The following is a 15000-nucleotide window of genomic DNA, read 5'->3' as shown; positions in this document are numbered from 1 at the left end:
TTTATAAACTGGTTTCCAGTTACGCCTGTGTTCAGTGTGTCTAAAACACAGAAATACTTCTAAATAAGATTACTTGAACTTTGTATAAGCTTCCATAAAGAACCATGATGCTGTTACAGAGAACCTTAATTTTAATATTAGTTCATTTTCATAAATATTAGGGGTTTTAATATTAATTATTCATATGCTTTTCCCAACTACACTGTAAAAAAAAATGTTGGATTAACTTAAAAAAGCAAGTTACCTTGTTGCCTTAAAATTTTGAGTTCGTTGTAATTAAAAATGTAGTTAATACAATGAAGAAGAATGGTTTAAAAAACAGAAACTCACAATAGTGTGTTATCTTCACACATTAGTTATCAAAGTTGATTTGACAAAAGATAAAAAGTTGTGATAATAACAAATCATGAAAATATTTTTTTACAGTGTACCTGCTCTAATATAACCTCTTATTAATTAGAGTTTTGCATTTATAAAAGAAAAAACTGACAGCAAGTCGTGTCAACTGGGTAATTTGATTATGTATTGATATGGGAAATTGTAGGAAAAATTACAGTGACCTAACAAGTTATTAGCTGAATACATTAAGTAAGGGATCATGTATAGCGAATGCACCCCCGACGGGCTGATGTATCGTGTCAAATATATAATTTAACACAAAATATTAATTTAAAAATGAGTTTATTAATTTAAAAAGGATTGTATACATTAAGTAAGGGATCATGTATAACGAACGGGCTGATGTATTCGCTGTACATTATCCTGCTTATTACATGGCTACCTACCAAATAAATCAATAATTTGACACGACATTGATTTAAAAACGATTGTATTGCTTCCGCTAAAGAACATCGTGTCCATGGCAACGGTGTGTTATCAAGAAGTAACCACATTCTACATTAGAATTTAACCAAGCCATGTGATAATAAATGATAACTGACAGTCAACATTAATAAACACAAACATACGACACAAAATAGACCCAGAAAGGGGAATATCTTCCAATCCTCTGAGGTTGTGTCTCTTTAGGTTTCTGATGGTCTTGTGAATGGACAGATATGTGACTCTTCCCAAAGTTAAAAGGGATCAAAGTCATGGGATGGTTTTAATGTTTCGGTAACTGGCCATGTTTATGCATAAGCCCAAGAAATAACTGAACACTCGTCATAACTTCACTGACTTGTTTAGTGGAGAAGAATCCTCGGCTCACACTTACAAACACTGGGAAGAGACAGAGAACATGATTGTAGGAAAAAGTTACACTTTAAAGTGAAAAATTTATATATATAATTTTAAAAAGGATATGAAGTTGTGAGTATGTTGATGCTTGAGCTCCAGTCATGATGAGGGGCGTGAAGACAGTTCTGACAGTTACAGATTTACACACACACGGACACACTGTAGCATAACATTAATACTCTACTAACACTCTACTACTACTCTACTAATACTCTACTAACACTATACTAACACGCTGCTAATACTCTACTAACACTCGACTAACACTCTACTAATACTCTACTAACACTCTTCTACTACTACTACTCTACTAATACTCTACTAATACTCTACTAACACTCTTCTACTACTACTACTACTACTACTACTCTACTAATACTCTACTAACACTCGACTAACACTCTACTAATACTCTACTAACACTCTTCTACTACTACTACTCTACTAATACTCTACTATTACTCTACTAATACTCTACTAACACTCTTCTACTACTACTACTCTACTAATACTCTACTAACATTCTACTACTACTACTCTACTAATACTCTACTAACACTCTACTACTACTCTACTAACACTCTACTACTACTCTACTACCACTCTACTAATACTCTACTAATATTATACGAACACTCTACTAACATTCTACTACTACTACTCTACTAATACTCTACTAACACTCTACGAATATTATACGAACACTCTACTAATACTCTACTAACACTCTACTAACATTCTACTACTACTACTACTACTACTCTACTAATACTCTACTACCACTCTACTAACACTCTAATAATACTATACTAACACTCTACTACTACTACTACTACTACTCTACAAATACTCTACTAACACTCTACTAATACTCTACTAATGCTCTACTAATACTCTACTACAACTCTACTAATACTCTACTACAACTCTACTAATACTCTAATACTCTACTAATACTCTACTACAACTCTACTAATACTCTACTAATGCTCTACTAATACTCTACTACTCTACTAATACTCTACTAATGCTCTACTAATGCTCTACTAATACTCTACTACTCTACTAATACTCTACTACAACTCTACTAATACTCTAATACTCTACTAATACTCTACTAATACTCTACTAATACTCTACTACTCTACTACAACTCTACTAATACTCTACTACTCTACTAGAACTCTACTAATACTCTACTAATGCTCTACTAATACTCTACTACTCTACTAATACTCTACTACAACTCTACTAATACTCTACTAATACTCTACTAATACTCTACTAATGCTCTACTAATACTCTACTAATACTCTATTACTCTACTAATACTCTACTACAACTCTACTAATACTCTACTAATACTCTACTAATACTCTACTAATACTCTACTACTCTACTACAACTCTACTAATACTCTACTACTCTACTAACACTCTAATAAGAGTTAGTAGACATGTAGTTGCAGAGTTACTTACAGTCAACAGAATGTGTTTGTCAAAATAAAGTGAAACTGAAATGTAAATATTGTGATTGTCTATGAAGGAGACTGAATTAATCATTAGATAAAGCTGTGCTAAATGTCTAAAATTATATTAATACAATGAATATATTTTCACACCATGCTAAATATTGGGTAGGGCTGCACAATTAATCGAATTTTAATCACGATTACGATTTTGGCTTCCCACGATCAAATTCGCGTGATCGTGCGATATTTTAAATGCGTCATTCTGTTCATAGAACGCTCCATATGAAAGTTTTTTTTTTTTTGCAAAGCCAATCTAGCGCTGGCTCCATGACGAGCCAATAATCAGAGTTGTTCCCTGCACCGCACAGCTTAGTTTCTAGATGTAGAAACTTGAATGTTTTGCCGGACTGGACAAAAGCAAAGCGGACTGGGCGAGATGAGACGGAGTGTGTCTGCGCGCGAGCAATAGTGCGCGAGAGACCGAGTGTGTCTGGGCGCGAGCAATAGTGCGCGAGAGAGACCGCACGCGTGTGTCTGCGCGTGAGCGATAGTGCGCGAGAGACTTCAAATAACAAGAGACTTTTCAAATAACAATGACAGAATTTTATTCACTGACATCGGGATCCCGCTTACATGGCTACCTTCCAAATAAATCAATAATTTGACACAAAATATTGATTTAAAAAGGAGTGTATTGATTTAAGAACGATTGTATTGCTTCCGTGTCCATGACAACGCTCTGTTTTTCATGGCAACAGTGTGTTATCAAGAAATAACAGACTGCATTCTACATTAGAATTTGACCAAGCCATGTAATAATAGGTAGGCCTAATAATAATTATAACAGAAGATAATATCTCTAGTCTATCCTAATAATTATTATAAATACAATGTATATAAAATATAAATACAATTTAAAATATTAATAAATGATTTATTTTGATTTATTCTGGAGATGCACTGAATTTTGGTGAATAAGAGGACCCATTTTATTTTGATGCACATATTTGTACATTAGCAGGAAATGTAGCACAATATGGATGTAAAAAGCAGTTATAATTAGCCTATGTGACAAATCAACAAATAATCGTGATAATTAATCGTGATCTCAATATTGATCAAAATAATCGTGATTATCATTTTGGCCGAAATCGTGCAGCCCTAATATTGGGTCAATACAAAGATTACTTTTTGAAACAATGCTGTAAAAAAGATTACAGGAGAAGGATATCACGTTTAATTCAATCTTTTACTGTTTTTGTGAAATTTACGAGCAAGTTATGAGTAAAAAAAAATGTTTTGAGTATAAACACTCCATTTTCTATACTAGTGTCAGAAGAAAAGCACTGAAGAATGTTTGAATCGGTCATAATGACCCGCGCTAACATGCAGAAACCCTGAAAACACACTCCCACACACACATCCCCACAGACCGAGACTCCCAGCATGATGGATCTGGGATTCGGGGGTTTTCAACTGTCTGTTTGTTTGCTTTCTTCCCAGCCATCCGCTTCGGCCGCATGCCTCAGGCGGAGAAGGAGAAGCTGTTGGCCGAGTTCTCGAGTGACGTGGACCACATGCACCCGGAGTCTGCGGATCTCCGAGCGCTGGCCAGACTCCTGTACGAGTCCTATCTCAAGTACTTCCCCCTGACCAAAGCCAAGGCCAGAGCCATTCTCTCAGGGAAGACCAGCGACAACGCCGTGAGTGTGGACACTGCAACCACATCTGTTCTGCTGCATCATGTCACGAGGACTCTTGTAGTGTTCAGGCTCGACTAGAACATGTTCTCCTGCTTGAATGTTGATTATTTTCCTCATATTCTCCATTGTTGCGGCTCCTCTCTTCCCAGTCTGTCAGTAACGCTCTGTTTACTTCCTGTCTCTATGAAGCCCCTCCTTCTGAAAAGCACACTGTGCTCTGATTGGTCGGCTGGACCGGTGTGTTGTGATTGGTCGAGCGCTTCGAGTGTGTTTGGGAAATGTCCCGCACCTTACCATAACCGCCAGTTTAACACACTATTAACTAACTCAACCAGGCCCCGCCCCTTTATTCTGCGCATACATTATTATAATGAGGAAGAAACTCAAGACTACAGTGGAGGCGTTTCAGGAGTTCAGAAACACACACAGACACTGTGGGCCCTATCTTGCACCCAGCGCAACTGACTTTGTACACCGCCGCATGTATCATTCCTATTCTGCACCCGCGCACAGCGGACTCTTCCCTCCACAGACGCACGACGGTAAATTAGGGAATGAACTTGCGCTCGGGGGGGGCGGTTCAGTGTAAAGAGGAGTGTGTTCCGGCGCAAACGTTCCCTGGTGATATTCTACAGTTCCAGAAAACAACTCCGCCGCTGACCAGGAGAAACCCAGTCTAAAGACAGCGGCGCCGCGCGTTAGTCATATGCTATTTTAAGGGCGCGTGCTTGGCCATTATGTAGCGTGTGAACAACACACACACTTTGATTCTCTAATCTAAACAGACACAGCAGTTTTCATTTTTGCAGATCATACATTATTACAAGGAAAAATATTAACACACGAGGGAAATCATTGTTGTGTCCGTGAAGATGTGAAAATTTTATCTAGATTACACATTTACCCAAATTATTATACGCCTGTTTAACCGAAGCTAATGTGTGTGTTTCTCCATCATCCCCAATGTCACTTCTCTGTGTTTTACGGCCCTGACGAGAACGCCGGTCTCCTCGGCTGTGAACCGCTCCTGGCGTGCGCCGGCAAATCCGCCGTTATAATAGCAATCCGCCGTTATAATAGCAATCCGCCGTTATAATAGCGATCCGCCGTTATAATAGCGATCCGCCGTTATAATAGCGATCCGCCGTTATAATAGCAATCCGCCGTTATAATAGCAATCCGCCGTTATAATAGCGATCCGCCGTTATAATAGCAATCCGCCGTTATAATAGCAATCCGCCGTTATAATAGCAATCCGCCGTTATAATAGCAATCCACCGTTATAATAGCGATCCGCCGTTATAATAGCGATCCGCCGTTATAATAGCGATCCACCGTTATAATAGCGATCCGCCGTTATAATAGCAATCCACCGTTATAATAGCAATCCACCGTTATAATAGCAATCCGCCGTTATAATAGCGATCCGCCGTTATAATAGCGATCCGCCGTTATAATAGCAATCCACCGTTATAATAGCGATCCGCCGTTATAATAGCGATCCGCCGTTATAATAGCGATCCACCGTTATAATAGCGATCCGCCGTTATAATAGCAATCCACCGTTATAATAGCAATCCACCGTTATAATAGCAATCCGCCGTTATAATAGCAATCCGCCGTTATAATAGCAATCCGCCGTTATAATAGCAATCCGCCGTTATAATAGCGATCCGCCGTTATAATAGCGACCCGCCGTTATAATAGCAATCCGCCGTTATAATAGCAATCCGCCGTTATAATAGCAATCCGCCGTTATAATAGTGATCCGCCGTTATAATAGCGATCCGCCGTTATAATAGCAATCCGCCGTTATAATAGCGATCTGCCGTTATAATAGCAATCCGCCGTTATAATAGTGATCCGCCGTTATAATAGCGATCCGCCGTTATAATAGCAATCCGCCGTTATAATAGCAATCCGCCGTTATAATAGCAATCCGCCGTTATAATAGCAATCCACCGTTATAATAGCGATCCGCCGTTATAATAGCGATCCGCCGTTATAATAGCAATCCGCCGTTATAATAGCAATCCGCCGTTATAATAGCAATCCGCCGTTATAATAGCAATCCGCCGTTATAATAGCGATCCGCCGTTATAATAGCAATCCGCCGTTATAATAGCAATCCGCCGTTATAATAGCAATCCGCCGTTATAATAGCGATCCGCCGTTATAATAGCAATCCGCCGTTATAATAGCAATCCGCCGTTATAATAGCGATCCGCCGTTATAATAGCGATCCGCCGTTATAATAGCAATCCGCCGTTATAATAGCAATCCGCCGTTATAATAGCAATCCGCCGTTATAATAGCAATCCGCCGTTATAATAGCAATCCGCCGTTATAATAGCAATCCGCCGTTATAATAGCAATCCGCCGTTATAATAGCAATCCGCCGTTATAATAGCAATCCGCCGTTATAATAGCGATCCGCCGTTATAATAGCGATCCGCCGTTATAATAGCAATCCGCCGTTATAATAGCAATCCGCCGTTATAATAGCGATCCGCCGTTATAATAGCGATCCGCCGTTATAATAGCAATCCGCCGTTATAATAGCAATCCGCCGTTATAATAGCAATCCGCCGTTATAATAGCAATCCGCCGTTATAATAGCAATCCGCCGTTATAATAGCAATCCGCCGTTATAATAGCAATCCGCCGTTATAATAGCGATCCGCCGTTATAATAGCGATCCGCCGTTATAATAGCAATCCGCCGTTATAATAGCGATCCGCCGTTATAATAGCAATCCACCGTTATAATAGCAATCCGCCGTTATAATAGCGATCCGCCGTTATAATAGCAATCCACCGTTATAATAGCAATCCGCCGTTATAATAGCAATCCGCCGTTATAATAGCAATCCGCCGTTATAATAGCGATCCGCCGTTATAATAGCAATCCGCCGTTATAATAGCGACCCGCCGTTATAATAGCAATCCGCCGTTATAATAGCGATCCGCCGTTATAATAGCAATCCACCGTTATAATAGCAATCCGCCGTTATAATAGCAATCCGCCGTTATAATAGCGACCCGCCGTTATAATAGCAATCCGCCGTTATAATAGCGATCCGCCGTGGAACAAGCGCGCCGGCTCTTAAAGGGAATGTGAGAGGACGCTCTGATTGGTTTATTTCACGTTACGCCCAAACCACACCTATGAGTAATGAAGACTTCAGACACACACATTTTAGATTTGCGCCCGGGATCCGCCTACAAAGTTACTTGCGTTACGCGTTTGATACTTGCGTTTCAGAGCGTTACAATAGGGCCCATAGAGAAGAACTGGAGCTGTACATGATCACACTCACACAGATGAACAGCAGAAGTGTGCTCTGTAAATGTTCAGCTCTCTGTCAGATGTAGAGATTCGGAACCCTGATCGCTCGCCGCGGTCTAGACGCCACACCAAGTGCACTTTAGCGAAGCAGAGGCAGAAATTCAGGTTTGCGACGGCACAGATAATCTCATTCTCACGCCGTGCTTTCCTCATATACAGTATTGATGTGCATGACCAATCATAACAGACATCTCTCACGCTTATTATAGCAACAACACTCCTAACATTAAAGACTTATTAACTTATTATAAGCAAATATCTAAATTATTTATTATAAAATTATATGCATTGGTCCCGAAAAGTATTTGGACACTTAAAAATATCTCAATAACACTTGCATTAAATATTAATAAATAATGAAATTATTTTAAATAATACATTTTATATTTATTTTATTGGTAACACTTTACAATAAGGTTCATTAGTTAACATTATTAACTAACCATGAACAATACATTTGTTACAGTATTTATTCATCTTTTTTAATGTTAGTTAATTTAAATACAGCTTTGTTCGTGTTAGTTCACAGTGCATTATCTAATGTTAACAAGATTTTAATAAAGTATTAGTAAATGTTGAAATTAATATTAACAAAGATGAATAAATGCTGTGTAAGTGCAGTGAATGCTAACTAGTGTAGTGAACATTATTGTAAAGTGTTGCCGTTTTATGCATATGAACATATGAATAATGATAATAGCGTCTCCTCTGAACTCTGGGTTGGCAGAAGTACGTTCTCCAGCTTTGCATACGCGAGCGCATCACGTGTGTGTGTGGAGATACGAGCAAGGCTGTTCGGTGTGTGTGTGTTTTGTCTAGCGCGGTGGACGATATCGAACATCTGCTCATGCGGAGGGAACATTAATAACACATTTAGACCGTTGTACAGGCACAGACTGCAGGAAATATGAAGTATTGATACACACTCCCATTCAAAGGTTTTACATCGGTCAGATTCTTAATGTTTTTTAAAAGAGTCTCTTCTACTCAGCATTTATTTGATAAAAAAAAACATGCAGTTTATGACAAATAAAATAACTAACTTAAACCTTAAAATAACTTAACTTAATAAAATAACTGTTTTCTATTTTAATATATTTTAAAATGTAATTGTATCCTGTGATCAAAGCGGAATTTTCATGATCCTTCAGAAATCAGTGTAATATGACGATTCGATGTTCAAGCAACATCTATGATTATTATTAATGTTGAAAACTGTTATGAACAAATTTTCTTTCAGGATTCTTTGATGAATAGAAAGTTCAAAAGAACAGCATTTATTCGGAATATATTCTTTTGTAACATTATTAATGTCTTTACTGTCACTTTTGATCAATTTAATTCATACTTGATGAATAAAAGTATTGATTTATTTTATTTACCCCCCCCCCACACACACACACACACACACACACACACACACAAATTCTAGTGTTTAATGTTACAAAAGATATAAATGCTGTTCTTTTGAACTTTCTATTCATCAAATAATCCTGAAATAAAAATGTTTCATAACTGTTTTCAACACTGATAATGATCATAAATGTGTCTTGAGCATCAGATCATCATATTATACTGATTTCTGGAGGATCATGTGACACTGAAGATGGTATTCACATAGAGAACAGCAGATTTACACTGGAGTAATATTCCACAATACTGGGTTTTATGTTACATGTTGTAATACGAGAGTAAACACTGAGAGCTCACACTCGTAATGACTCCGGTCCTCAGGGGGCGCTAGAGGTTCATGGCTGCGTCACAAATATCATAATCTCTTGAGTTGGTACTTTGCAAGCGCTAAAAAGAAAGTTCTATATAATAGTAAATTCACAAACTTCTTATGTGTGTTTCTCACTGTTAGCAGGGAAGTGTGTGATCAGACCAGCCGGTGTGTGTCTCATTACACTGATGTTTTATGCGTCCGCTGCTCTGGGGAAAGTGAAAACAGTCTCAAAGGAAATCCTACACCAAGTTTTACTCAGTGAACGACTGTAGATAGAACAAACTTGCTGAACAAGATATCTCTGACCTTGAGCCGAGAGAGAAACCCTTTAGTTTAGACAGTTTCTCCCGGTTGTGTTATAGCGCCCCTTGTGTTATGAAGTCTGACACGATACACAATTACTCATGATCATCTGCATGTTGTTGAGCCTAAAAGCACTTGAGAGAAACCTTGAGAAGTTCATATTCCACTAATGACAAGACATGCATGGTTATATTTTAAAGAGGAGCTTGTGTCCCTGTCCACTAGTGTGTAGTGTTGCTGTGTGATCATGTACAGCTCCAGTTCTTCTCTATATCAGTGTTTCTGAACTCCTGAAACGCCTCCACTGTAGTCTTGAGTTTCTTCCTCATTATAATAATTCATGCGCAGAATAAAGGGGCGGGGCCTGGTTGAGTTAGTTAGTAGTGTGTTAAACTGGCGGTTATGGTAAGGGGCGGGACATTTCCCAAACACACTCGAAGCACTCGACCAATCACAACACACCGCTCCAGTCAACCAATCACAACACACTGCTCCAGCCGACCAATCACAACACACTGCTCCAGCCGACCAATCAGAGCACAGTGTGCTTTACAGAAGGAGGGGCTTCATAGAGACAGGAAGTAAACAGAGCGTTACTGACAGACTGGGAATAGAGGAGTTCTAGAAAACCTGTTGTAGTCGAGCCTGAACTACATCACGACTGTGAGGAAGGGAGTAATGTAGTCCCTTTCTTAAAGAGGCCATATTGTTATAATGTTTACAGCCCGTGTGGCAGCTCTCGAGTCCCGGGCCAACACCATATTGAAGCATTTAGACTTGTTCATAGAAAATAAGTTATTGGACTGCACTGTTTATACACAGTAAAAAACGTTGGGTTACACATATTGGGTCACTATGTTGGGTTATTTTCCAAAATGTTGGGTCATTTTTTTAAATTGTTGGGTCATTTTTTTAAATCGTTGGGTCATTTCTAGTAAATATAACCCAATGCATTGGGTTAAAATAACCCACAGTTGGGAAGGTGCTATACCAGCCCATAGTTGGGTTACTCGTTGGGTTATCTTTAACCCAGCATTACTAAGTCACCAGCTGCATCTTTAGTGGAAGCAGATTTAATCAATCAACACAAAATCAATAAAAACAACACAAGTTGGCCAAACTGCTTTACAGACTCAACCTTACAAAACACAGACAAACACACCATAAATCTAAACTCTAAATAAAGCACATGTAGCTACAGTTAAAAGCATAGAGATCATGGACGTTCTTCTCGTTCACAGCCTTTCGTGATCCACGACATGAAGTCCCTGATGGAAGGCGAGCACATGATCAACTCCCGGCAGATGCCGATGCCGGAGCAGCGGAGATCCGACATGGGAGTCATTCACGAAGTGGAGCTGCGCTTCTTCCACAGCTGCCAGTCCAGATCGGCCGAAGCCGTCAGCGAAGTCACCGAGTTCGCCAAGAGCATCCCGGGCTTCGTGAACCTGGACCTGAACGACCAGGTGACGCTGCTGAAGTACGGCGTGATCGAGGTGCTCATCATCATGATGGCGCCGCTCATGAACAAGGACGGCACGCTCATCTCCTACGGCCAGATCTTCATGACCCGCGAGTTCGTCAAGAGCTTGCGCAAACCCTTCTGCGAGATGATGGAGCCCAAGTTCGAGTTCTCCGTCAAGTTCAACATGCTGGAGCTGGACGACAGCGACATGGCGCTGTTCCTCGCCGTCATCATCCTGAGCGGAGGTGACACACACAGATCTCATAACCATCTAACCAGACACACGATTCAAAGAGAGCATTAACCTTCAGGCCGACCACAAGCTCAGTGACTCAGATTCAACTCTGATCATTATCACGACCAAATGATCAATAACTTATTCAACATCATGTGTTTTTACTTTGCTTTAACTCATCAAAATAAGTTAAGTAGTTTTCAACTTTTTTTAAGTTATGCAAGATTCAACTCATTTTTTAACACAGTTTAATGCAATTTAAGTTGAAATGACTTAATCCAAGTTGATTGTACGTAAAAATATGAGGCAGCAACTTTTTTTTTACAGTGTAGGATTATTTTATATTATTTTATGCTGTAAAATCACAAGACTCTGAAAGCACCAGTTATCATTTAGTTTTATTGGTCATCGATGCGTGAACATTTAATAAAATAAATCTAAATTAACAGGTGAACCTTAAATATTAAAAATTACGACAAATAACTGAAAGTAAAACTACTTGAAATGAAAGAAACCTCGACTGACATAAAAACATATTTTATTATTTTAGATAGTTGCCATTTTCATTTAGTTTAACTTCATGTACCAAAAAAAAACTAGAACTGAAATAAAAATTAACAAAACCTATAAAAGTTAGAAATAAAAGGTATAAAAGTTACACAATTACTAACTGAAATTAAAATAAAAACAGAAATGATACCATGAAATCTAATTCAAAATATTAATGAAACCTATCATGATAAAAAATGTATAATATTAATTATAAATTAATACAAATTATATTAAATATTATTAATCAAAACTATCTCAGTGACTTAATAACACTGGGTCATGAAGATAATTACTTTTTAATTTTAATTTGATTTTAATATTATTTTATATTATATAAAAAAAATGAAAATATTTGAAATTATTTTACAGTATAATTATTTGAAATTATTTAAATTGAGAACATTTGTAAAGTAAAATTTCAAGCATTCATTGTGGTAGTTTTTGGATTACAAAAAATCATTGTGGATTCATATTTTCATTAAAATGATAAATCTATTGTGAAAATATTTAAAATTATAGAGAACGTTTGTAAAGTGATATTTTAATTGCGGTAGTTTATTAAAAATGAAATCTTTGTGGATTATTGTTATGATTTACTGTATATAAATAATCATAATGACGTTTTTGACTGTTTAATGTGATGCTTTTATCACAATAATGAGAATTTGTGAGGAGGATATCCTAGTTTTTTCATATTGTGTATTCCGTGTTGAATCTCTGGGACTGTAAACCCTGAAGCGGATCTTTTCTTGAGGTTCTGAGTTCTTCTGTTCTCCTCCGCTAGACCGACCCGGCCTGCTGAACGTCAAGCCCATCGAGGACCTGCAGGAGACGGTTCTCCACGCTCTGGAGCTGCAGCTGAAGACCAACCACCCCGACTCCCTGCAGCTGTTCGCTAAAGTCCTGCAGAAGATGACGGACCTGCGGCAGCTGGTGACCGACCACGTGCAGCTCATCACTCTCATGAAGGAGACCGAGGTGGACTGGTGCCTTCACCCGCTCCTGCAGGAGATCATCAGGGACCTGTACTAGTGACTGCAGCCGGAACTCCTGGACCTGGTCCTGGTCCTGATCCTGGTCCTGGTCCTGGTCCTGGTCCTGGTCCTGATCCTGGTCCTGGTCCTGGTCCTGGTCCTGATCCTGATCCTGATCCTGGTCCTGATCCTGGTCCTGGTCCTGGTCCTGGTCCTGATCCTGGTCCTGGTCCTGGTCCTGGTCCTGGTCCTGATCCTGATCCTGGTCCTGGTCCTGATCCTGATCCTGATCCTGATCCTGGTCCTGGTCCTGATCCTGGTCCTGATTGAGATCCAGATCCTGGTCCTGATCCTGATCCTGATCCTGGTCCTGATCCTGATCCTGATCCTGATCCTGGTCCTGGTCCTGGTCCTGGTCCTGATCCTGGTCCTGGTCCTGGTCCTGATCCTGATCCTGGTCCTGGTCCTGGTCCTGGTCCTGGTCCTGGTCCTGATCCTGATCCTGGTCCTGATCCTGATCCTGGTCCTGATCCTGGTCCTGATCCTGATCCTGATCCTGGTCCTGGTCCTGATCCTGATCCTGGTCCTGATTGAGATCCAGATCCTGATCCTGATCCTGATCCTGGTCCTGGTCCTGATCCTGATTGAGATCCTGATCCTGGTCCTGGTCCTGGTCCTGATCCTGATCCTGATCCTGGTCCTGGTCCTGGTCCTGGTCCTGGTCCTGATCCTGATCCTGATCGAGATCCTGATCCTGATCCTGATCCTGATCCTGGTCCTGGTCCTGGTCCTGATCCTGATCCTGGTCCTGATCCTGGTCCTGATCTTGATCCTGGTCCTGGTCCTGGTCCTGGTCCTGGTCCTGATCCTGATCCTGATCCTGATCCTGGTCCTGATCCTGATCCTGGTCCTGATCCTGATCCTGATCGAGATCCTGATCCTGATCCTGATCGAGATCCTGATCCTGGTCCTGGTCCTGGTCCTGGTCCTGATCCTGATCGAGATCGAGATCGAGATCCTGATCCTGGTCCTGGTCCTGATCCTGATCCTGATCCTGGTCCTGGTCCTGGTCCTGGTCCTGGTCCTGATCCTGATCCTGATCGAGATCCTGATCCTGGTCCTGGTCCTGGTCCTGATCCTGATCCTGATCGAGATCCTGATCCTGATCCTGGTCCTGGTCCTGATCCTGGTCCTGGTCCTGATCCTGATCCTGATCCTGATCCTGATCGAGATCCTGATCCTGATCCTGATCCTGATCCTGATCCTGATCCTTGTCCTGGTCCTGGTCGTGGTCCTGATCCTGATCCTGATCCTGATCCTGATCCTGATCCTGATCGAGATCCTGATCCTGATCGAGATCCTGATCCTGATCGAGATCCTGATCCTGGTCCTGGTCCTGATCCTGATCGAGATCCTGATCGAGATCCTGATCCTGATCTAGATCCTGATCCTGATCTAGATCCTGGTCCTGATCCTGATCCTGATCCTGATCCTGATCCTGATCCTGGTCCTGATCCTGATCTAGATCCTGGTCCTGATCCTGATCTAGATCCTGGTCCTGATCCTGATCCTGATCGAGATCCTGATCCTGATCGAGATCCTGATCCTGATCTAGATCCTGATCCTGATCCTGATCCTGGTCCTGATTGAGATCCAGATCCTGATCCTGATCCTGGTCCTGGTCCTGATCCTGATCCTGATCGAGATTGAGATCCTGATCTAGATCCTGATCCTGATCCTGATCTTGATTCTGATCCTGATCTTGATGATCCTGATCCTGGACCTGATCCTGGACCTGACCCTTATCTTGATCCTGATTTTGATCCTGATCCAGATCCTGGTCCTGAACTCGTTCCACAGACATTCGTTTCTGCCTTCCAAGTCCAGCAACACAGGGCAGCTCCACTGTGAAGATCTGCGTCAGCAAAGCCAAGGACATAAAAGTGACACTCCATGTTCAAAAGTCTGAGATCGCATTGCAAAT

At 40.5% G+C, this 15000-nt stretch overlaps 1 protein-coding gene across 3 annotated transcripts in view; it reads left to right on the top strand.

Moving 5' to 3' along the window:
- The window catches only part of pparg (peroxisome proliferator-activated receptor gamma), a 50968-nt gene that overhangs the window by 35345 nt on the left and 623 nt on the right, over positions 1-15000 (top strand). For all 3 annotated transcript variants that reach the window (XM_079596578.1, XM_079596577.1, XM_079596579.1), the window contains exons 5-7: positions 4214-4413; positions 11032-11500; positions 12827-15000. The exon at positions 12827-15000 is cut by the window's right edge and continues 623 nt beyond it. In XM_079596578.1, coding sequence (XP_079452704.1) covers positions 4214-4413; positions 11032-11500; positions 12827-13074 — 917 coding nt within the window. In that variant the 3' untranslated portion in view covers positions 13075-15000. The remainder of the gene's footprint in view (positions 1-4213; positions 4414-11031; positions 11501-12826) is intronic.

This window comes from Phoxinus phoxinus (genome assembly GCF_949152265.1).
Source record: "Phoxinus phoxinus genome assembly, chromosome: 22".
Lineage (NCBI taxonomy): Eukaryota > Metazoa > Chordata > Actinopteri > Cypriniformes > Leuciscidae > Phoxinus > Phoxinus phoxinus.
Note: the sequence above shows the minus strand (reverse complement) of the source record. Positions and strands in the feature narration are given on the sequence as shown.